This window comes from Xenopus laevis, chromosome 9_10L (genome assembly GCF_017654675.1).
Source record: "Xenopus laevis strain J_2021 chromosome 9_10L, Xenopus_laevis_v10.1, whole genome shotgun sequence".
Lineage (NCBI taxonomy): Eukaryota > Metazoa > Chordata > Amphibia > Anura > Pipidae > Xenopus > Xenopus laevis.
The window spans coordinates 44,360,346-44,385,127 of record NC_054387.1 but is presented as its reverse complement, the minus strand read 5'-3'; the positions used below and the strand labels follow the sequence as shown (position 1 = coordinate 44,385,127).

At 42.1% G+C, this 24,782-nt stretch overlaps 1 protein-coding gene across 2 annotated transcripts; it reads right to left on the bottom strand.

Moving 5' to 3' along the window:
* Positions 1-24,310, bottom strand: LOC108701074. Of its 2 annotated transcripts, none has more exons than XM_018235241.2 (8): positions 24,099-24,310; positions 16,737-16,824; positions 15,561-15,657; positions 7,760-8,329; positions 7,096-7,217; positions 5,730-5,820; positions 4,090-4,677; positions 1-2,813 (listed from the first exon to the last, which is right to left on the bottom strand). In XM_018235241.2, exons 2-8 carry the CDS (start codon positions 16,770-16,772, stop codon positions 2,338-2,340), a joined length of 1,980 nt encoding a protein of 659 aa, XP_018090730.1. In that variant the 5' UTR covers positions 16,773-16,824; positions 24,099-24,310; the 3' UTR covers positions 1-2,337. The 2 variants fall into 2 exon arrangements, with proteins under 2 accessions (XP_018090730.1, XP_018090731.1); XM_018235242.2 differs by lacking the exon at positions 24,099-24,310 and adding an exon at positions 18,797-18,946.
* Positions 24,311-24,782: the final 472 nt, after the last annotated feature.

The following is a 24,782-nucleotide window of genomic DNA, read 5'->3' as shown; positions in this document are numbered from 1 at the left end:
TATAGTACTGTCCTTTATTTAAGTAGCGCAGACACAGTCCATACCTGGCAACATTTAAAAAGTATAAGGAGGGACATAAGCAGCAGTGGAATTTTGTGCCATGGCCACGTTGTAGCCACACCTCAAAATATCACAACCACTAAACAAAAACACTACATTTTACATGGTTGGAATGGCAGCATACTATAGAGTTAGCAGGGCCCCCTGCCATAGGATCCCAGACTGCAATACCCCCCTACGGGTGTCCCTAATCAGTAGTGAAAAAGCACTAAGGGCACCAGTGTTTTATGACAGACACAGTAGCCCCTGCTATTTCATGACACATTCTGACCCCAAGTATTTCATGACCAACCCAGTTTGTGTCCCACCCATCAATTCATGACACACACTATGACATCATGACCAACACAGTTTGTATCTGACCCAGCATTTCATGGCCAACACAGTGCGAACTCTAATCAGAACATAACCCAATCCGGGACAGCAGGCTGTGTTTAGAAAATCAGTACCGACCAATGGAAAGTGGTATAGTTGGGATGTATTACATTCTGCAGCGATTTACAGAGATTTTATATCAGTCACATCAGTCCCTGCCCCGGTGGAGCTTACAATCAAGGCCCTATTACATTCACACAAAATAGCTCAATCAGGAACCGGTTATCCTGCCTGTATAGTAGGCGAGGTTGAAAAGACACACGTTCATCAAGTGCAGGCTTTTTTTCTGAGTGAAACTGACTAGCTGAGTGAGAGTAGGGTGGGTTTTTGGAGTGGATGAGGGAAATGGAGAAAACCAACACAGAGAATATACAAAATTCTCGCAGTGCCTCTGGATTTCATTTGTAATGCTGGTGCTCTGAGTTCCACAGTGACAATTTGTGTGTAACTACGCTTCTGCTTTAGGAGATGGCGGAGTTATAAGTGGTTAGAGCCATTAGACCCTGCAGTCCGGGTCTGTTTACTTTATAGAGAGGGGTTGCAGATAGTCCAAAATCGTGGGTGACCTATTATTTTGCGTTTCATATATGACCCACGATTTCATGCAGGGGCCCAAGGAAGGAGCTCAGGCCCACAAAGTTACACTACTGCCACTGCCTTGGGTCCTGAGTTTGGCTCAGCACTATCTTCTTGAAGGTCCTGTTTTAAAACTTGATAGATCTATTTATATAACATTGCTATCATTATGCATAGTGCAGGGCAATGGCTGGGTGGTTAACAGTGCTGTGTGAATTTGTTTGAGCTATGAATTATGATGGTTCTGTGCTAACTGCTACTGCCATACTGAGCTCCTAAATTTTATTCGGACCTCATTTCTATATACAAGGATTGGAGATCAATGTAAAAGGTCCATGGTACGCTAAAAATATAAAAGTGTCGCTGCCTTGTATTACTACGTTTGATTTTGACTATTGGATAAGCCATTTACCTTGTTAGTACTAAATATATAGCACTGAGCTGCCATGACACCAATTTACAACCTCGATCCTTTTAACATATTTTCCAAAAAAAAGAGACATGGGTAGAACATAGAGAAATCCTTGTTCCAATACTTGTAGGGCCTGCTATGCTGTTAGGGGATTAGGGATGCAGGGAATTCAGGATTCAGTTGGGCCTTTTTCAGAAGGATTTGGACGAATACTCAAGCCTGGTCAAACAGCATCTTTAAAATCATGTAACTTTTCATCACAGAAACAGGAAGTAAAACATTTTTTAGTTCTCTTTTGCCCTTCCCAACCACATGCAAATTAGGATTCCGTTAATATTTGGCCAAATCGTTCACAAAGGATTTGGGATTAGCGGAATCCCAATATAATGGATTCGGTTCATCCCTTGATTCTATAGCACCACCACTTTTACACAGCACTTTACACAAACCAGACATGTGGATCATGACTTGCATAAAATGCCAATGTTGAAATTAAGAGCCCTGTAAAGCAGCAGTGCAAAGCACCATGCCTCCCGCTACAGTTTATTAAAGCGGAGTTGGCTGGGGGCATTTACCTGAATGTCACAATTGTTTTGAAAACTTTTGCTGCATATTTTTAAGACAATACTTTCCCAAGAGATTGCAGCGACTGGCCAAAATGGAATGTTCTTTGAAGAGCGCTAGAGTGGGTTCTGAATTAGAAATATACCCTGTTATGTCTAGTCTGGGGCCAACGTCCCAATTCCAGTTAGTGGCAAGTAGAGAAAATAGGGGGTATATATCCTGTAGCAGCAGATATGATAAGGAAATCAGCCTTCTGGGCATTTGTTCAAGAAATGTGTTGGAACAGAAGAAAGAAATGTGGATAACAATATGGAGGATATTTTCTCCATACACCTACTGATAAAATCCAGTCATCGAGGAAAAGATGGATCATAAGAAGGGGGCAGGTAAGAAACCGCTGTTCTGGATGACAGGTCTTGGTGTGCACTGGGGAGAAAAGGTCCTGGTCGGGAAGCTGCCATTTGCTCCACCAGTTGGCACATGGCCTGTGTGAGATGTCCAAGTTCCTGCGTGTGCTGGGCTTGTGCCTGGATTAGAGCATGATTTGTCTGGACCATGGTTTTTACTGCATTCTCCAGGCACACCATTCTGCTCTCTAACAAGAGTTCGTTTCTGCGTTGGCTCCGGAGAAGTTCATTGTGTTCCCGAATGCTTTCCACTAGTTGTCCAACATGGTGCACCAGCAGCTCTGGCTGCATCGATATTTCGTCAGGCTCATGTCCTCTCATCTGAGCCGTTGGCGAATGCCTAGGAAAGCCTAGTTGTGTGTCGGGGGAGGCAATAACAGAAATGGGTCTTTCTGGGTCTTCCATAGAAATATCGTGATCTGAAAGAAAAGGGACATACCTTTATTGCTCAGCCATATTAAAAAAATGATATGCCCTTTACAATGTAGCGTTTGCCAGATTTTAAACATAGACAATAGATCAGATACCAAGATATTTGTACAAAACAGCTAACCTTTTTGTGCTTCTCAGTGAAGTGACCCTGGGAGTTTTTTTTTTCTTAATGAAGAGAAAAGGTTAGCAATTTTAATCATGGGGGTGCCTAAGAAATGGGCACAACTGCTTTCAGGCACTGAAAAAGTGACTAAAAAGATAAGAAAACCTTAAAATAAGTGAATGTAAAATTGATGAGGGTGCTATAAGAACTTTTGCAATGTGCATTCGTTATTTAATTATTTTTTGAATTCCAAGATATTAAAAGATACATGTGCTGTTAATATGAATTCATTTTGTTACATCACCACCTGCTGGTCATTTTCTGACCAGTCTGACCACCAAGTAGTCAAGGAAGTGGTCAGGAGAGAGAAAGAGGCTGCTCTGATGTTCTTCTGCTTAGGAAAAAAATTAGAACCCTTTCTCAAATCTATCCTAAGCAGAAGAACAATAAATGTACATTGCAAAAGTGCTTAGAATAGTGGAAAAGACTAAGAAGATGATAATTGATTTTAGGAGGAAAACTGAAGATCTTTCCCCATTATGTATAGAGGGTACAGCTGTTGAGAAAGTTAGGAATGTAAAGTTCATAGGAGTGAATTTTGAATACATTAGAATGAAAGAGGAACAGAAAAATAAATAGAAAAGGAGGACACTGGTATAGGACGCCATCTTCAGCCGCTTCGGTAATCTTTGGAATGAGACCTGCGTTTCACCAATTTTTGTAAGTTTCGTTGCATGTTTCACAAAACATAAAATTGCTCCAACTGCGCATGCGCCACTTCGCCAGGTATCCAAAGATTACGAAGAGAAAAAGATGGCTGCTGTGAACTCCGCTGGACAGAATCTGCATGGAGGGGTAAGTAAAGACTTAGGGGCATTTGCCTGGGGGGTAGCTAGGCTGGGGGTCTATGTAGGGTCGGGTTTTTTTTATTAAGGGTTTGTTTCTCATTTAAGTGTGCAAAATAGCCCTGCATGCCCCTGTCTGAGTGAGATATACAGTTATGCCTATAAAGAAAAGCTGAGATGCAGAATATGCAGCCATGTTGAGAGCAAGAATAAATAATAGATAAAGAATGGTAGACTTGGAGCCTGACCCAGTAGGACTGAAACTGAATCAGAAAACACACCCACAAGTGTTTATTGTATGCTCAGGTAACTCACTATTGGTAGAGGATGTGGGCACCATTTTTATCAGTATTCTCTGGCTATTTTGGGCCTCTGTCTCGTTGATAGACTCTTCTTCTTGCTCACAGGGAACCACGTGAGTTATCTCACAAGGTTCCTCCAGCATGCCATTGGTCAACAGAGAAATCTGTGCCTCGTCCTCACTTTCCATTATGTCCAACCCTTCGGAGACTCCATAGATCATCTGTGGGGTCATTGTCCGAGCCGCCATCTCCTCGAACTTTGTAAGATGAGTCTCTTCCACTCCCTTCTCTTGCATCTCCCTCCTCATCTGTAGGAGCTTCTTTTTGGTAGTTCTTCTTAGTTTATGCCACCTCTTCTTTATATCTCCAATAGTCCGGTGAGTGATGCTTACGACATTCACCCTCCGCAAGATCTCCGCCCATTTGTGTGCCTTGCGCTGCACGTCTGCCAGGTTGTGCTGGGCACGGAACAGCAGCTTATTATAGGAAGATAATTCTTCTGCCACAATTGCAAGCTCTTCTGGGTTGAACCTGGCCTTCCTCTTGTGCACTTTGGCCTGCCATCGGCTCATCATCTGTGTTGGCTGTGCAGCAGAAGCCCCTACAGTAAAGAAATTGTGAGTGAGACAAACTAATACGCCATCTTGATATCTCTACGTTGTTTTTATTCAGCCCAAATTTACTATGTGACTATATAACAGTTGAAAGAAGACTCTCACAATAAACTGTGGAGCCACCCCACCACTAACTTCTATTCTGGGCTTCCCTTCCTATGCATCTATTTAAAGCTAACTAGCTATTGTCAGTGTTAGCTATTGAATCACGTATTTATTGTTATGAAGTATTTATAAATCATTTTACTTTCTTCTGCTCCATAGTGCATTGAAAGATATAGCCATTAGGCACGGTGTGGTGAAATAGGCAACGTGCCAGCTCAATATAACCTCAGCAGGTTTAAAAGCAGTGGTTCCCAAGCTTGGGGTCAGGCTCCTGTAGAAAGGTGGGAGGCAAAGTGAGGTTTGATTAAGAGTGTTAACTTAACAAGGTGATTGTTATGAGCCCTAAATGTTCTATACTGCTATCTGTTGTCACTGCAACACCAATATTTCTATCTAACCAATGAATCCTACTGAACACCAAAACTTGTGAAAAATAAGGGGGGGCAGAGGTCAAAGGTTTATTAAACATTTAGAATATTTAGTCCACTTCACCAAATGTGGTCCAGTTGATATCACATGTAATTTTTTGAGAGCATCTACCAAGGAGGATTTGGTCACTCGCTTCCCCACCTCCCCTTTTAAGTTTTAATCACCGCCACTCTCATACCTGCTTTGAGCCAAGGGGAAGGGTTAAAAACAACCAACTAGAGAGACCCCCCACCCCCTCCTCCTGGCAGTCAGCAACACCTAGCCTCAAGAACAATAAGTCTCATTGGCCTCCATTTAAAGAATTGTAGCCTTTTTAACATTTGGTGGGCAGAGGCGAGATCCCAACTACTATATACTTCAAGTATGGAGTGTGTTTTTTACTGTGCACCCCACACAAAGTCTGTATTACTACAGAACACTTCCCCCAGTCAGCTATATCACCATGCACTGGATCTCGGTAATACTGGAACATTGTAGCAGGTTGCCCTGTAGGCTACTTTCTTACCCCATGAACTGTGAGATTGTCCTCTGCGTATTATCCTCTCTTCTCTAATGACCTTCTTCTCCTCATACTCCCAGTCAGCCTCGGACTTTACCTGGAGATGAAACAAAGTATCCCCACGAAGCAGGTCACATCTTCTATAAACAAATTACATGGCTTAACAACATGCATGCATGGACTTAAACTGTCAGTATCTGTAATACTGTATATGGGCACAGGTGTTTCCAGCAGCCAGACACAGACCTTAAGGAAAACTAAAGTCTAAAATAGAAAAATGCTAGAAATGCTGTATTTTGTATACTAAACATAAACTTACTGCACCACAAGCCTAATCAAACAAATGATTTATGCTTTCAAAGTTGGCCACAGGGGGGTCACCATTTTTGTTATACATCTATTCAAGACCAAGATGAGGATCTTAGGGATCCTCATCAATTATCAAAACAGCACTAATCAAATAATATCTGCCATAGAAGCCAATACAGCAAGACTAAATCAGAATATACAGACTGCACTGGGTCCTGTCTTGTCATGTAATCTAATGTGGATTTTATAGTTTTTGTATTGTTTAATACAACTCTCCAGAACCAGTGGCTGCAGCAAAATAATCCTCCAAATAGAATTCCGGTTATCTGTTTAAATCTGGCTCCATGATCTTTGTACCGGAAGCTGGAGTTGGAAACATTAAAGAAGAAGTAAAGGCAAAAGTAAAATCCCATTTTTACTTTTAACTGAAAAAGAAACCTATCCCCAATATACTTCAATTAAAAAATCTGTACAGTTTTTATAAGAAATCTGACTGTATGCAGTGAAATTCTCCCGTCATTTACTTGCTCTGACTGCTGCAGATAGAAATCTCTACACGGTCACCGGCTGTTCTACAGGGAAACGAAGTCCCTCCCCCTTTCCCTGCCGAGCAGTTAGGGACCGGCTGAAGTTTCCTATCTGCAGCATACAAAGCAAGTAAATGAAGGGGGAATTTCACTGCATACAGTCTGGTTTCTTATAAAAATGGTAGACATTTTTAAATTAAAGTATACTCGAGATAGATTTCTTTTTCATCAAAGAAAGTAAAACTGGGATTTTATTTTTTTGCATTTACATCCCCTTTAAGGGAGAACAGGCAATCCCCCTCTGGTCATTCAAAATATTACTTTAATACACACACACACACACACCATTTGCCAAAAAAGACACACTTTCACAATTTTGTAGCATTTTCTCTTTATCGTGTTTTTTTGCTCTAAAAATGTTGAACTGCCAGCATAGCATGATGGCCGATCACAAAAAATCTCAGGTTTGAAAAGCACGCGCTTTGCGATGTATTTCTCTAAACGGTGGCACTAGCTTGTACATAGAAAATACTTACAGACATGGCAGTCGGTGGGTTACTTGTTGCTTTGTGTGCCAACTGGTGCTGATCAGGAGCTGCACTCTCTGAAGACATTTCTGTTTTGCCGTTGAACATGTCTTCAGAATAGGAACTGTGACCTAATTAATTAGGACGAAAAAACATTAAAAACAAATATTAGTTGTTGACTGTCTTACTGATTTACACCACATGTCCTTGGAACTGCTCTAAGAACCAGTAGTTTATATTTTGTGAATACAGGAGGATCAGTAACTAGATAGCTAAATATTGCTTGAATATTGGTTCTCTCCTTTTTTTCAAAAATACACAGTCCTCCCTGCTTTATGGTTGAACATAAAATTCTAGCTATCTTTGTAACAAAGCATTCTGTCACAGAGACACAGATCCTATCTGATACCCACTGTAAGCAGCAGTCCTGTCCTGCTTTATGGCTGAGATTCTAGCTATCTTTATAACAGAGCATTCTGTCACAGTGACACAGATCCAATCTGATAACCATTGTAAGCAACAGTCCTGACCTGCTTTATGGCTGAGATTCTAGCTATCTTTATAACAGCATTCTGTCACAGTGACACAGATCCTATCTGATACCCATTGTAAGCAGCAGTCCTGTCCTGCTTTATGGCTGAGAAGAATGATTGAATAAAGTTGAAAGACTTACAAGATGTACTGGCTTCTGAATTTTTCTCTTCACTGATTTGGGTTATGGCAATCTGACTGTTGCGTCTTGTCATGTATGGCTCTCTTTGAGGGTCTTTACTCTTAGGTGACCTTTCATGTGACGATACTTCAGAATCTTCATTACTATTTAATATATCATCACTATTGAAAAAATAGCTCATCTTTGGTGTCATGGTCTTGGCGGCCATTTTCTCTAACCGAGTGAGTCGAGTTTTCTTCCTTGGTGACACTCCACCAGGCTTTCCTTGTTCCCTCCTAATCTTAAAAAGCTTCTTCCTCGCTGTTTTTCTCAAGTCATGCCAGCGTTTCTTAATGTCGTCTATGGTACGGAAAGTCACTTGATGAGCATTGACCCGGTTCAATATGTCAGCCCATTTAGCAGCCTTACACTGGGCTTTGGCAGGATCCTGATGAATGGTGAAGAGGAGCTTGTTGTGGGTAGAAAGTTCTTCCACAACGATAGCCAATTCCTCTGGTGTGAATCTGGCTTTCTTTTTGTGCCCTCGCCCTTGCCCACGCTTTGACGCATTTGAGGGATCTTTTTGTGGGCCTGCAGAAATAGATTGTTTTAGGTTAGGGTATTATAACATTAAACGAACAGTAACACCAAATAATGTGTCTTAAAGTAATAAAAATATAATGTCCGGTTGCTCTGCACTGGTAAAACTGGTGTGTTTGTTTCAGAAACATGACTATAGTTTATATAAACAAGCTGCTGTGTAGCCATGGGGGCAGCCATTCAAAGCTGAAAAAGGAGAAAAGGCTCAGCATACACAGCAGATAACAGAAAAGTTATGTAGTATACTATGGGGACCTTCAGAACTTATCTGTTATATACGGTGTATCCTGTGCTTGAATGGCTGCCCCCATGGCTACACAGCAGCTTCTTTACATAAACTATAGTTGTGTTTCTGAAGCATACCCACCAATTTTACAAGTGCAGGGCAACTATATTGCCATTCCTTTAAAACATGTTCATTTTTTGGTGTTACTGTTCCTTTAAAACATTGTATATTGTAGATTATATATTATTAGGTAAAAATGGCAAATTAGTATTCAGGTTTCCAAAAGTTCACATTTCTGAGATTAAGCACAAAAAAGCTTGAGAAGTCAGACAAACAAAATTGGCATCTAAAAGTTGGCAAATTTATTAAGAAATTAACGGTTGTGTTTTCACAATTCAAACTATTTTTCAATTCAAGTTTTTTTTAGAGCAATTTAAAAATTTGTTAGGATTATTGAATAGAAGGGATAGAATGCGATTTCACTGCATATATTTATTTATTCTTAAATATGTTCACATTCAAGTAATTCTAATTTAGATAAATCTGCTTCTGTCTTGTAAGATGCTATATATTAGAAGCTTTCATTAATTTTCATTACTAGTTTAGAAAAGATTTGTGGTTTTGTAGTCCATACTAGAGAGATATCTTGACGGGGTGGTTCACCTTTCAGGTAACTTTTATTATGTTATAAAACGGCCAATTCTAATTGGTTTTCATTATTTATTTTTTATAGTTTTATAGTTATTTGCCTTTTTCTTCTGACTCTTTCAAATGGGCGTCGCTGACTCCTTTCTCAAAAACAAATGCTCTGTAAGGCTACAAATGTATTGTTATTGTTACTTTTTATTTCTGATCCATCCCCTCTCATTAATATTCCAGTCTCTTATTCAAATCAATGTATGGTTGCTAGGGTAATTTGGACCCTAGTTACCAGACTGGTTAAGATGCAAATTAAAGAGCTGCTGAATAAAAAGCTAAATAACTCAAAAACTTTCAATAATAAAAAATGAAAACCAATTGCAAATTGTCTCGGAGTATCACTATCTATATCATACTAAAAGTTATCTCAAAGGTGAACAACCCCTTTTTTTTTTTAAAAGTTTTTATTTTTCATTTTTCAAGAACACACATTTGAGAAAGAGAAGAGAGAAAAAGGAGGAAAGAAAGAAGACAGAGAAGCCGACATTGCAAGCCAATAAAATACAAATGCTGTATCAATAAATTTATCTTGTTATCACCTTAGTCTACCTGCGTTTTACTTCCGCACTCTTGTGCCAAGGGTGATCACATTACACTGTAGGATCCTTTCTAGAGTCCTCCAAGGTCAGCCACTGAGCCCAAACCTTCTCAAATTTTTGGGGGCATCCCCGGGCAATGTACGTCAGTTTTTGGTTTGGGAGGGTGTCATTAACCAGTCTACGCCAAAAGGCTAGTGTTGGGGGAGCCGTGGACTTCCATTGAAGCAAAATGGCTTTCTTTGCATAGTATAGCAATTGTAGATAGCATAGTTTGATTCCCACTTGCAGCCCTAGATCGTCCACCACCCCCAAGAGGCATATCAGTGGGTTTTTAATACATGGGACACCCAATGCATCAGATATGTATTGTAAAACCTCCCCCCAGTACCTCTGGATATGCGGGCATGTCCAGAATACATGCAAAAATGTGCCAACCTCTTGTGTACATTTAACACAGTGGTCTGGGGTCGAAGGATATATCCTAGCAAGTCTGTGGGGGGTAAGATAAACTCTGTTAAGGAATTTGGCCTGGATATATCTGTCTCTAATTGACATTGTAATGTCCGGAATCTGCTTCAGTGCATCCTCCCACATTTCGTCCTCCAGTTCTGGAATATCCCCAACCCATTTCTCTTTTGCCTTAGCTAGGGGGTCTGGGGAGGCTTGGCACAATATTGTATAGAACCATGATGTCGGTTTTTGAGATCCACCTTTCGTAGGTATTTCTCCAGTGTAGTGACCACCATTTCAATGGGTTGTATGGGAAATTGCATTCTGAATGCATGTCTTAGCTGCAAATATCTAAAGAGCATGGAGTTGGGTAACTGGAATTCCTCTTTTAGGCTCTGAAACCCCTTTATGTCACCATTCTCTACAATATCCCCTAGCGTCTTTACTCCCTTAATAGCCCAGGCGTTAATATCAGGTATAGAACTTAGGTGCGGGAGAGTACCATTACCCCATAATGGGGTCCAGGGGGACCACACTGGCCTCCCCTTGCGAGCATGTTTGAGACCTCGCTTAAATGCCTCAGCCACTGTGGTCATCGGTGTTGTTAGTTTGTAATACTCCGTGGGACCCCTATATGGCAGCTTGGACAGCGCTTCCCAAGACCCCATGCCAGCGGCCTCCAGTGTAGTGGAGAGATTATCAATTTGAGGTACAAACCACCAATGCGCATACGTTAATTGGCTGGCCAGAAAATATAACTTGAGGTTGGGGAGTGCTAGCCCCCCACCAGTCACTGGGGCCTGCAATGTAGTAAAATTCAAACGTGGGTGCTCCCCCGCCCATATGAACCTCCTCAATATTGCATCAATATATTTAAACCATTGGTTTCGTGGTAAAATAGGCGAGTTGTGGAATACATACAAGAATTTGGGCAGGAACACCATTTTGAACAGGTTGATCCTGCCCGGGGGTGAAAGGGGCAACTGCTGCCAGACCTCGGTCTTGGCCTTCAAGGCATCCACAATAGGGGTCAAGTTATGTTCTTCAAATTTCTTATAGTTAATGTGAATTTTTATACCCAAGTATGTAAAAGACTGTACTACTTGTAAATGGTGAATTTGCAATGGTGAGCCAGTGGGCAACGGATCTATTGGAAATATCACTGATTTCGCTCTATTAACACAAAGACCAGAGAACTTCCCAAATTCCTCTATGAGGTTCAGGGCTGTCTCTAAGGCTTTGTCAGGGTTAGCCAGATATAGGAGCATGTCATCAGCATACAATGACAACTTTTCAATAATATTACCTACTGCCAGCCCTTCCACCTCTTGGGCTTCCCTTAATTTCACCGCCAGCGGCTCTATTGCTAGGGCGAACAACAGTGGGGAGAGGGGGCAACCCTGTCTCGTTCCCCGCTCCAGCCGTATTTCATCCGTGAGTAGGCCGTTCACTAACACTCTGGCTCCCGGCTTATAATATATTGCCTTTATCCACCCTAGAAAACGTTGTCCAAAACCGAACCTGCTTAAGACTTCCCAAAGGTACTCCCAGGACACCGTATCAAACGCATTTGCCGTGTCCAAGGACACCACTATTCTGGTCTTGCTATTAGTGTGGTCAAGAGCCAAATTATTAAGCAGTCTCCGAATATTTATGTCTGTGGCCTTGTTCGGCATGAACCCCGTTTGATCTGGGTGCACCAATTTAGTAATTATATTTTTGACCCTGTTTGCCAACACCTTTGCAAAAATTTTAATGTCGCAATTCAGCAAAGAGATGGGACGGTAAGAATCACACCTATCAAGTGGTTTGCCAGCTTTGGGGATCAGAGTTATGTGGGCCAAATAACAAGAGTCTGGTAGTGGGGTGTCTAGCGACGTCCTATTAAAGAGTGTGCAAAGTTTAGGGGCCAGAATCTCAACATGACGTTTATACCATTCTGCTGGAATACCATCTGGTCCAGGTGACCTGCCAGCGGGCATGTCAGCAATAGCCTTAGTTATTTCCTCCTCAGACATGTCCAGTTCTAACTCCCCTACCTGTGGTTGGTCAAGGCGTGGAAGCATTATCCTGTCTATGTATTCATTAAGGTTCTGGAATGAGGGTGGTGGAGGGGCAGCATAACTACTTTGAAAATATTGATGGAACCTATTAACCACCTGGGGTCTATCAGTGATCAATACATCATCTTCCCCTTTGATTCCCTGAACAACGGTATGTGGGACATCTCCCTTTGCTAACAGGGCAAGCAGTTTCCCATTCTTATCCCCCTTATCAAACCACATTGCTTTCCTGTAAGTTTCTCTCTGGGAGGCTTTATCAATGAGCAGTAGATTTACACGTCTTTGGGCTGCTGCATGCTCCTGTTTGGTACTTTCTGAGGGATGGGCTATTAGATCAGACTCAAGGGTTTCTAGTTCCGCCCTGGCCAGGTCAAGGCTGGCATCCTGCTCCCTCCTTACAGATGATATAAGAGAAATATAGGTACCTCTTGTGTGGGCTTTACATGCGTCCCAGACAATATTCGCAGAGGCACTACCTAGATTGTTCTGCCAGTAGGCCTCCAGCGTTGGGACGTACATCTCCCCCACTTTAGCGTTGGAGATCCACTTAGGGGGGAGTCTCCAGTTTCTAGTAGCCCCAGAATCCCTTCCTGCCAATGTCAGTATCACTGGGGAGTGGTCAGAGCACACTCGTGTGGAAAAATAAACATGTTCCAGGGCCTGTAACACTTTGGCACTGACCAGGATGATGTCGATCCTGGACAGCGCCGAAGAGGAAGTAGTGTAACACGAAAATTGTTGGAGATATGGATTTCTCCATCTCCAGGCATCAGTGAGGCCAGTTGTTTCTAACCAGTTTGCAAAGTTTCGGTTGTCACTCGCAACAGGCCTCAATCTGTCCATCCCTGGGTCTGGAACCATGTTAAAGTCCCCTGCCCATATCATAGGGAAGCTGGTGAACAACCCCTTTAAGCCATTTTAAATCCATCAGAGAGAAAACTTTTCATATTCCACTTTTTTATGTTTTTACAATGAAATTTGTTGTTGCACTTCTATATCATGGGGTGCCTAGAAGCATCATCATCTTTATGGTACTTTGAATTAAGAGACATTTGTTAGTCGATTTCTGAATTTAGAAAACCACAACTTTCGCAAGGATTTATGGCTTTCATGTACTTTGTATGATGGCATGTATACAGGTATGGGATCTGTTATCCAGATTGTCCGGGAACTGGGGTTTTCCGCATAAGGGATACTTCCATAATTTAGATCTTCAGATCTTAAAGGGATACTGACATGGGAAAAAAAAAAATTTTCAAAATGAATCAGTTAATAGTGCTGCTCCAGCAGAAATCTGCACTGAAATCCATTTCTCAAAAGAGCAAACAGATTTTTTTATATTCAATTTTGAAATCTGACATGGGGCTAGACATTTTGTCAATTTCCCAGCTGCCCCAAGTCATGTGACTTGTGCTCTGATAAACTTCAATCACTCTTTACTGCTGTACTGCAAGTTGGAGTGATATCACCCCCTCCCTTTTTCCCCCCAGCAGCCAAACAAAAGAACAATGGGAAGGTAACCAGATAACAGCTCCCTAACACAAGATAACAGCTGCCTGGTAGATCTAAGAACAGCACTCAATAGTAAAAACCCATGTCCCACTGAGACACATTCAGTTACATTGAGAAGGAAAAGCAGCAGCCTGCCAAAAAGTATTTCTCTCCTAAAGTGCAGGCACAAGTCACATGACCAGGGGCAGCTGGGAAATTGACAAAATGTCTAGCCCCATGTCAGATTTCAAAATTGAATATAAAAAAATCTGTTTGCTCTTTTGAGAAATGGATTTCAGTGCAGAATTCTGCTGGAGCAGCACTATTAACTGATTCGTTTTGAAAAATTTTTTTTTCCCATGACAGTATCCCTTTAAGTCTACTAGAAATAGAAAATCATGTAAACATCGAATAAACCCAATAGGCTGCTTTTACTTCCAATAAGGATTAATTATATCTTAGTTGGGATCAAGTACAAGCCACTGTTTTATTATTACAGAGAAAAAGGAAATAATTTTTAAAAATTTGGATAAAATGGAGTCTATGTGAGATGGTCTTTCCGTAATTCAGAGCTTTCTGGATAACGGATCCCATACCTGTACCAGATTTGATTTCTCCAGCCTCTGCTTTGCATACACAGGAAAGTATGGGTTAATTAAAAAGTTAGAGTCATTGAAAATAGAAGTTTGTTTCCAAATAGGGTATGATTAACTTTGCTTTAACTATTTTAAAAGAAAATTCTGAAAACAGCCGTACAGCTTGGACTTTACAGTTTAAAATGAATTGCATGTGGCATGCAGAGACTCCTGTGAGAAAATAGTGCATACAACATTCTTACAAACAAACAAGTATTTGGCCACAATGCAACACAAACAATGCAAGAAATTCATAGCTATAAAAAAAAGGAAGATTATGGCCAAAATCCCAATTCCGCAATGTTTTGTGGGCAAAAACAAGCAATCAGTAAAGCAAAACTGAAAATTCAATGAAGTCACTGAAATAAAATACAAATGATTCTGTGATCGGTGAGCTCTTTATTGGCAGATAATACATGTATGGGAACTATTATCCAGAATGCTCCGGCTCCTGATAAGGGGTCTTTCCTAAATTTGGATTTTATCTCATCCTTAAATCTACTAGAAAATCATTTAAACCAGGGGCTTAACTACAGAGGAAGCAGACCCTGTGGCAGGTATAGGGGGCCCATGAGGCCCTAATTAATGAGTAATTAGGTTACCAATCGTACCAATATATATTGTTAAAACAGGACAACCTCTGGATATTTTGGGGGCCTTAAAATGTATTTGCTGTGAGGTCCAGTAACATCTAATTAAGCCACTAATTTAAACAATAAATAAACCCAATAGGATTTTTTTGCCACTGATGAGGATTAATTATATTTTAGTTAGGATCAAGTAGAAGGTACAAAGAAAAAGGTAATTATTTTTTTAAAAAAAATTAAATTATTTCAATAAAACTGAGTATGGGAGATGGCCTTCCCATAATTCTGCGTTTTCTGGATAATGGGTTTGCACATAACGGATCCCATACCTGTACATTTTACTATCTTTGGCAGTTGTTTGGCTAAAGATTGTGTAAATTACCAAACATTTACACATAAAATAAAAAAAGCTAACCTTTTCCAATTACCATGTTGTTCCCAGACTGCCCCAGGGGGTCCCAAACCATGTAAGGGAAGAAGAGCCTGACTATATTACCGAGTTATGAGCTAAGGGCAGCAGAACTCCATTTACCTGAGCGAACCAACGGGGTAGCATCTTCATTACCATCTGAGGATGACGCCTCTTTGTCTTCAATATACTCCCATTCCTGCTCAGAGTTTATTTGTATCTGAAATTGAATCAATCACATTTAAATAACAGCAGGGTGTTACAAGATCCAGTCACATGATTAACTAGGGTGTGCCTAATTAGCGTTTCTATGTCCTTAAGGGACAGACGCTCAGATTTGGGGAGATTAGTCGCCCGGCAACAAATCTCCTCTTCTTCGGGCGACTAATCTCCCCGAACTGCCTTCCCGCCGGCTAGAATGTAAATTGCCAGCAGGATGGCACTCGGATCGCTTTGTTTTCCGAAGTCGCTCGAAGTTTCCTCGTGTGGTTGGGGGAGAACAATATTCCTATTATAGGTACCCTTTAAATTAATAGGATTTCCTGGGGCCAATGCTCCTCTTTGGAAAAAATACACTGGTGCTTGTATCTTTTTATCTAAGTTCTATGCCACCATATTTCCTGACTTTTCTGGTATAGTGTGGATGAACAAATTTCTATGCAAGAAATCCCTGGAAGATGCAGGCAATTCAATAGACTGCAGCTTCTCTTCAAAAAAACAAAACAGGGGAAATATAGTATCATAGTATGTTAGGTTGAAAAAAAGACACACGACCATCAAGTTCAACCTATTAACTTTTTTAACCTGCCTGCCAGTTGATCCAGAGGAAGGCAAAAAAAAAACCCCATCTGAAGCCTCTCCAATTTGCCTCAGAGGGGGAAAAATTCCTTCCTGACTCAAATGGCAATCGGACCAGTCCCTGGATCAACTTGTACTGTAAGCTATCTTCCATTACCCTGTATTCCCTCCCTTGCTAGAAAGCCATCCAACCCCTTCTTAAAGCTATCTAATGTATCAGCCTGTACCACTGATTCAGGGAGAGAATTCCACATCTTCACAGCTCTCACTGTAAAAACCCCTTCCAAATATTTAGCCGGAGTAAATATTTGTGATTTAATTCACAGGTGGTGCCTATACAATATACCACCAGTGAATTAGCCTTCTCTTAACCTTTATTTTAAATAAGTTCATGAAAAAAACAGAAACCACTACAAAAAAATTACAAATTATTTTGTAAAGGAGTTCTGACGATTTCCAAGCCGTTACCCTCCTCTGTATTGCAGAAAAGTATATTTTTACCGTGAGGAATGGGTCCTTAGAGTGTGATTTCTCCATGCCTCATTTATATTGATGTCTTTTTCTGGATGGGTCCAGCAGAGCAGCAATGCTAAAGAGAAACAGAAAAAAAAAAAAGATTAATATTATTCTCTCAAACCCCAATTTCTAGCCACTGTTGCCCCTATTCTATAGCTGTGTTTGTTCTTATGTTTATGTATGTGTGTGTGTGTATATATATATATGTATGTATATATGTATGTATATATATATATATATATATATATATATATATATATATATATATATATATATATATATATATATATATATATATATATATATATATATATATATATATATATATTAATAACACACACATATTTTTTTATATATATATATATATATATATATATATGTTATTTTAAAGAGAGGACAAACAGTCCAATAAATAGAAAAGATATATAAAGGACAAACTGTCCAATAAATAAATATATGTAAACATGAAAATAAAACCAGGTTCAGTTTAGCACTTACTAGTTCTGTTGAACAGAGAAGAAGCTGATAAAAGAAATGACCAGTTTACAGAAAACTCCTCTGATTAAACCCAAGGCTGACGTTTTGGAAACTGGCTTAAAACTCAGTGAACACGGTTTACACAGGAGTTTTATTGCAGCAGGGTTAAAGGGTGGTGGCAGACGTGGCTACTAGGGGAGATTTGTCGCCCAGCGACAAATTGCCTCTTCTTCTGATGACTAATCTCACCTAAATGGATTGCTTAGTTTTTCTGAAGTCGCCCGAAGTAGCCTCACAAGGAAACTTTGGGCGACTTCGGAAAGCCGAAGCGATCCAAGTGCCATCCCGCCAGGGATTTACATTCTAGTCTGCGAAAAGGCATTTAGGGGAGATTAGTCACCTGAAAAAGAGGCGATTAGTCGCCATGTCTGCCACCACCCTAAAGGCAGGAGAAACAGAAGCACAATACCAGGTGAGACTCATATGTTGATTAGCACAATCCCATACAACAATACCAAGTTGACCCTATAGAGCAGGGGTCCCCAACCTTTTTTTACTATTTAAATGTAAAAAGTAGTTGGAGAGCAACACAAACATGAAAAAGTCCATGGGGATGTCAAATAAGGCTGTGGTTGACTGTTTGGTAGCCCCTCTGTGGTCTTGTAGCCTCCAGGAGTCTCTGATTGGCAGTGCACCTGGTTTTTATACAACCAAAACTTGCCTCCAAGCCAGGAATTCAAAAATAAGCCCCTGTTTGAGGCCACTTGGAGCAACATCCAAGGTGTTGGTGAGCAGCATGTTGCTCGTAAGCTACTGGTTGGGGAACACTCCTAGAGAGTCACCCCCTGAATTCTGCACTAAAATGCGTTTCTCAAAAGAGCAAACAGATTTTTTTATATTTAATTTTGAAATCTGACATGGGGCTAGACATATTGTCAGTTTCCCAGTTGCTCCTATTCATGTGATTTGTGCTCTGGTAAACTTCAGTCACTCTTAACTGCTGTACTGCAAGTTGGAGTGATATCACCCCATCCCTTTCCCCACCAACAGCCTAACTACAGAACAATGGGAAGGTAATCAGCTCCCTAACACAAGATAACAGCTGCCTAGTAGATCTAAGAACAGCACTCAATAGTAAAATTCAGGTCCCACTGAGACACATTCAGTTACATTAGGAGTAGGAGAAACAATAGCCTGTCAGAAAGTTCCATCCTAAGGTGCTGGCTCTTTCTGAAAGCATGTGATCAGGCAAATGACCAGAGATGGCTCCTACACACCAATACTACAATATCTAGTATAGGTAAATCTAAAAACAACTGGACTTGCTGAGTAATCAATGAACCAATATTACAACTAAAGAAATAAATAAATGTGCTGGTTCAGGAATTAAATTTTATATGGTAGAGTGAATTTGTTTGCAGTGTAATTTAGAAAAATAAAAACTACATCATAAAAATCATGTCTGAATCCCTTTAAGCAATTGATCAATGCACGCCATAGAACTCCCTTTAGGCAATAGGCAGGATAAGACACATAATTCCTTTACACAAACCACAGGATAACAGTACCTTTAAATGTCCTACACTGCCAGCAGTATACAGCCCTCCTTGGGGCAGGGGTCTTTCTACTGCAGCAAGATTCCAGGGAAATGCAAAAAAGGTGTCCGGCCATGGACAGGGTGCACCCCAAAGTCCCAGGAGAAAATGCTCCTAGTGAGGAATTGTAAATGTACCTTACTCGGTCCCTGTAAGAACAAAAACGACCCCCCCCCCTTCCCAGACCAACAGTAATTAGTTTTAATAGAGGGAGGGATTATGTCAGACCCCCTGGAGTGAACTGGTCTGTCCACTATGTAGCGTAGCTCCATGGTGGGTGGGGGCTGGGTAATATCTGAGCCCTTGACTGCTCAAGTGTTTTTTGCTGAAAACGGGAACTACTGGAAAAAGATGCAAGCACAAGCTACTCAGCTTGTGTCACATACAAGTGTATTGCCGTCACAGCCGAGTGCCAAGTTCCAGCTTTGTAGGCCCCACCAGTTCAGTGAAACTTTGGGGCAATTCAGCTATTTGTCACAGTCCATACTCTCCTTTGCATTGGAGCAGTGGAGTCACTTGACAGAGCCATAACCCCCCTCCCCACCAGTCATTAGCTATTTGTATCTAGATTTTGGAGCACCATTGCTACTTTGCTTTTTTCTTGGAACAGGCTCACACATTTAGTGTGTCAGCATCTCTGGGGGGTCTTCAAACTCAACAAATACAAAGCCAGGTAGGTTCCCAGCTACATGCACTACATAAGGGGCCCATAGTAGCCAAATGGCTGCTCTAATGCAATCATTGCCAGTTTCCAATGTAAACTTTTCCAATTTGGAGAAAGGGTGCCTGGCTCTAAAAACCGGGGCAGTCAGTGCCCTCCTGTGACTTATTTGCAGGTTAAGGTCCCCATACATGGAGAGATCCGCTCGTTTGGCGATGTCGCCAAACAAGCGGATCTCCCTCCGATATGCCCACCTTGAGACAGGCAATATCGGGCTGATCCAATCGTGGCCCTAGGGCCCAACGATCGGATCCTAGCTTTCACAAACGGGCGGTCGGATCGCGGGACCGCATTAACGAACAGATGCGGCCGCGATCAGACGGGATTTTTAATCCCATCCGATCGAGATCATCCAAATTTCGGCCAGATCTCGATCGGGAAAGCCCGTCGGGGGCCCCCATACATGGGCCAATAAGCTGCTGACTCGGTCTCTCGGCAGCTTTTATCGGCCCGTGTATGGCCACCTTTAGACAGGTAGCAGTGTATTTGGGGGTAGGTTAAGGAATTTGAACTCATGTGGGCATATTGCTTGTGAGTAGTCAATCTTCAACTAAAACAGGCATGTAGAACCTTAATATGTGTGAAATCTTGGGGGGCTCTGACAATCTCAACGGTTTTAGGGCATGTGCCTTTTCAGCCAGTGGAAAGATATTATAGGAATTATGCGCTTGTTCTCACACACCGATCATGGGGGTTGCTTGCCTTGCACCTCAGGCTCGGCACTGCAATTCACATAGACCCCTTCCCCCTGGCTGCCATCAATATATGCCATTTCCCCTTTGTTGTTGTTTTTTTTTTTTTAAATGGGCCTGAGCATCTTCTGCCTAATTCTGGCCATGGTGTGCGGACGCTGACTAAATGGCCAAGACTGGGGGAAAACTGATTAAAGTGTTTCTGTCAGCAAAACCAGTTATAGCTGCTTCCTGAAACTGTTGCTTTTTATTAGATGTAGGGCCCATGACTACTTCCCTTACTAGTGCCTTTAAATAGATCCCCGAGAATAAGTACCCCGTGATAATAGTAGAATTTATAAAACACAACCTATCCCATTCGACGCTGCAACCACACCTGATAGTCCCAAATCTGCACAGTGCAGCAAGAGGATACTGGAGGTTTCAAATTGTCAAGAAAAAGTTGGAAGGGTAGCTTCCTCCAGGTCGGTGATTTTGAATGATACCATGGCCACGTGACTGCGCAGCAGGATAAGTAGAGGATAAACAGGAGACAAGAGGAGAGGCTGGAGAAGGCACAGAGGCTAAACATACTTGCTAAAGAGACTGGGGCTCATTTATAAACACTTGGCAAATAGAGTGTGTAACCACCCAAAGTTGTATAACTAATAGTTAAAAATACTACACTATATTAGTCAATCTGTCCTTTTTTGTCTACCCTCAAGCTATTTGAATGCTGGTCCGTTTATATTTACATTGTCCAAGTGCAAATTTGCAAATAAAGGTACTTCCACATTCATTGGCGCTGTCCACGACGCCAAAGGAGGACAACTGTAATTTTCAAAAATCGGCTTTATTTCAACACACTGTGTGGAACGAACATTGTGCAGTGGGTGCGCTTAGACTCACTCCTGGACAGTGCCGATGAATGCGGAAGTACCTTTATCTGCAAATATCAGTATCGGCGTGGAGGGGGCGACTTTCTGCGAGAGCAGCGTCCGGACGAGAGGACACATATCTCTGGGTGAGCTCCGATGCGAACCGCATCTGTTTCAATATATGCAAGTGCAAATTTGCCCAGTGTTAATAAATGAGCCACGATCCAAAGCAGGGAAGAAGCACACCAATTCAGCTAGGCAATGCCTTTAGCACATTTATTTGCAGAAGTATTGAACGCACAAGCTTTCGGGGTCCAACCCCTTCCTCAGGTGCAACCGGGGTTGGACCCCGAAAGCTTGTGCGTTCAATACTTCTGCAAAATAATGTGCTAAAGGCATTGCCTTGCTGAATTGGTGTGCTTCTTCCCTACTTTGGATTGTTGCAGTGTTGGGCTTGGATTCAAAAGTATTGTTAATAAATGAGCCCCAGAGATGGTGAGACAGGGCAGAGGCTGTTTAGACATCTAGAAGAAAAAAGTTCTTAGGAGAGATCTTGTGTATGATTAACAGAGTGACCAGATTGATAGGGAATGGAATACTAATGAGAGGAAAGAGTTTGAGTATATGATACATGGTATATGATTTTGGTAAGATTATTACCAGCTCCCGATTCTGGTTGGGGGGAGAATAAGGAAATGCCTTAGTTATTTACTAGTCATGGGGTTGGAACTGCAGGCGACTGAGGGTCACTAGTTCAACCGTTGTGAGGTAAAACTGGCCATAGACGTGCAGATATATCCAACGAACGATCGGATGACCTACCACTAACCAGTCAGATTAAAGCGATACTGACACGTTCCTATAAAAATAAGAACGTGTCGGTATCAGTGAAAAGAAGCTGCCTCAACCCAGCGAACCTTAGTAATAGCGACCCTTAGACACCATTAAATCATCTTCCTGAGTTGTTTCAGTCATGCTGGGCTGGCACAATCCCTCCATAGGATGGAGTCCTGTTTTCATTTGTAATTAGTCTATGGAGGGATTGCACCGCCCCCAGCCCAGCGTGACAAACAACTCAGGAAGATGATTTAATGGTGTCGGAGGGTCGCTGTTACTAAGGTTCTTTGGGGGCAACTTTGGTGAGCTTTTAGTTGCTTATATTTCACGTGCACCTTCTTTGCACCGATACCGACATGTTCCTATTTTTATAGGAACGTGTCAGTATCGCTTTAAGTGAAGTAGTAAAAAGAACAAATCAGACGATGTTCTGGCCATGAATTGACAGACAGCGATCGTATGAAAGTTATGTCCGACAAACAGTAGTGACAGCCACCCATTGATATCGTCAGGCAATACATGCAGAGAGAATATTGGTAGCCAATACTAAGGTGTCCATACATGATAAGATCCGCTTATCGTGTATGGACACCATAATATTGGCTACCAATATTCTCTCTGCATGTACTGCCTGACGATATCAATGGACGATATCTGGTTAATTCTTTTGTTCGTTCGTCAACTTACAATGACAACTCTAACTGTAACAAGAAGAAGTGGGGAAGCAAAAGACAGAACTCTGTCTGTTAATTGGCTCATGTGACCTAACATGTATGGTTTGTTTGTGTGCACTGTGAATCATATGATCCCAGGGGGCCAGGGTTGCGCCGCACAGGCACCCAAGGCAAGCTGGCGGACGTGTCGCCGGCTTAGCCCGAGTGCGCATTCGCAAGGTGGCGCTCGTGTGCGCAAGAAAGATGTGGTTTTAACTTCTTTTTGCACTCCTGCGCATGTGTGAATTGGTGCGAGCGTGCATTTGCATGCATGCGCAGGAGATGGAAAAAACACGGAGAGTCGGGTACCGGTCTGGGGGTAGGCGACAGAGGAGGTACGTGCCTGGCACCCCCCAAGCCATGCGCCCTAGGCACGTGCCTACTCTGCCTACCCCTTGGCCCTGCAGGGGACGGCCCTTATTTTTTAAAATGGAAGTTTTCTATTTATGATTACCCAATGGCACATACTACTAAATGAGTATATCATTATGAAAATGGTTTATTTACATGAAGCAGGGTTTTACCCGGGAGTTGTTTTACGCAATATATTTTTTTTATAGAAACCTACATTGTTTGGGGGGTATAGTTTTCCTTTAACTAGCCAATGCTGTCCTCGTTCGCCAAAATAAAAAAATCTGGCCGATCAATATCTGCCGTGTTTTTTGGCCTGATATGAATCGGGGAGACCCGTCGGAACCCCCCTGTAATTGGGCAGATAAGCTGGTCTGAAAGACCGATATCGCCAGCTTGATTCTGTCCATAGCCACCTTAAAGGTGGCCATAGACGTAACAATTACGATCTTTCTTGGAAAAGATCTTTCCAAGAAAGATCGTTCGTTTCAATACACACGTGTAGAGCTGAATTGGCAGATATACAGGTAGATATACGGGAAGAAACAATAGAATTCTACCTGTATCTGACGATTCAGCACTAACAATGGGTGATGTTTGGGTCCCTTCAAAGGCACCCGATCAAAATTTTCCGTCCAGCCCGATCGACGAGCCGACCGATATCCAAGTCTTCTGCCGATATTGGTCGGCTCTTTTTCCACCATACACGCAACGAATATCGGACGAAAATTCGTTTCGTACGATATTATCTGTGTGTCTATGGCCACCTTAAATCTTTTAACCCGTCCGATCAACTGAACGACCGTGACACGAAAAATGGGGGGGTTACTCCCCTCACAATCCGAAAATAGTAGGTTATCTTTAAGTCGGTGGCCAGCTTTAGTTATTTACTAGTCATGGGGCTGGAACTGCAGGCAACTGAGGGTCACTAGTCCAACTGGTGTGAGGTGAGCCTCCCTGTCAGGAAGCAGCCTTGCCTTGTTGTTGGGGGGGGTGAAGTAAACATTGGGAATGTTGGGACAAGGGGTCACATGACTAGCAGCAGCAGCAGCAGCGGGCCTTCAAAGGGTAATGAAATCCCTGGAAAGTTGACAGTCAGCTCACCTTGACACGTGACAGGGTTCTGGTGTTCAGACGCATCTCTGTCAGGATGTTTTCCCAGTTAACAGCAGCAGCAGAGAGAAGCACAACCAGGAACCATTGCTGCCGGGATCTAGCAGCAGTGCGGACAGGAAAAGGAAGAGGCGGCAGATTCCCAAGCCTGTGTGTTGGAGGAGGCAGAGGAAGTGCAGGAGCCAATCACCGGCCAACCCATCCCCCATCAGCGTGCCCTCGTTCACAGCTGGGCCAGGTCACGTCAGGAGGCGGGGCATCAAGGAGGCGGCAACATTCAAATGAAAACCCAGACCAGTGGAGCATAACAGCAGTGAGAGTCCAGCACCAAAGTGCGATGGATTCAAGCGTGACTTGTCCTCTTGTTCCACACGATATTCCTGACAGAAAAATCATTTTAAAATGTCCCCATTATGTTTGTAGCATCGTTATCCCAGCAGGGGTAATAAAAACATCCGAGGGGTCCAAGTTCATTGTTCCTGTCATACTATTTGCAGTCAGGACAGAAGTGCCCCTTTTTGTTCAGCGTCATGGCGGCACCATCTCCACTGAAATACTGCAGTTTAGTGCTTGTAACATTTTTGATAAAGTCCATGATGCACAACACGTATTGCTTAGCAAGAAACTGAGAGATGGAGTAGTTATAACAACAACAAAATGTGTTTTCCACAGTCC

Bases quoted from the DNA above. Each gene is read 5' to 3' on its own strand.
- LOC108701074 (XM_018235241.2), bottom strand. From the start codon at position 16,772: ATGGAGAAATCACACTCTAAGGACCCATTCCTCACG. The intron at 15,658-16,736 runs GTAAAAATATAC...ATTCAATTTCAG, and splicing joins CTAAGGACCCATTCCTCACG to ATACAAATAAACTCTGAGCA. The intron at 4,678-5,729 runs GTAAGAAAGTAG...TCTTTACTGTAG, and splicing joins ACAATCTCACAGTTCATGGG to GGGCTTCTGCTGCACAGCCA.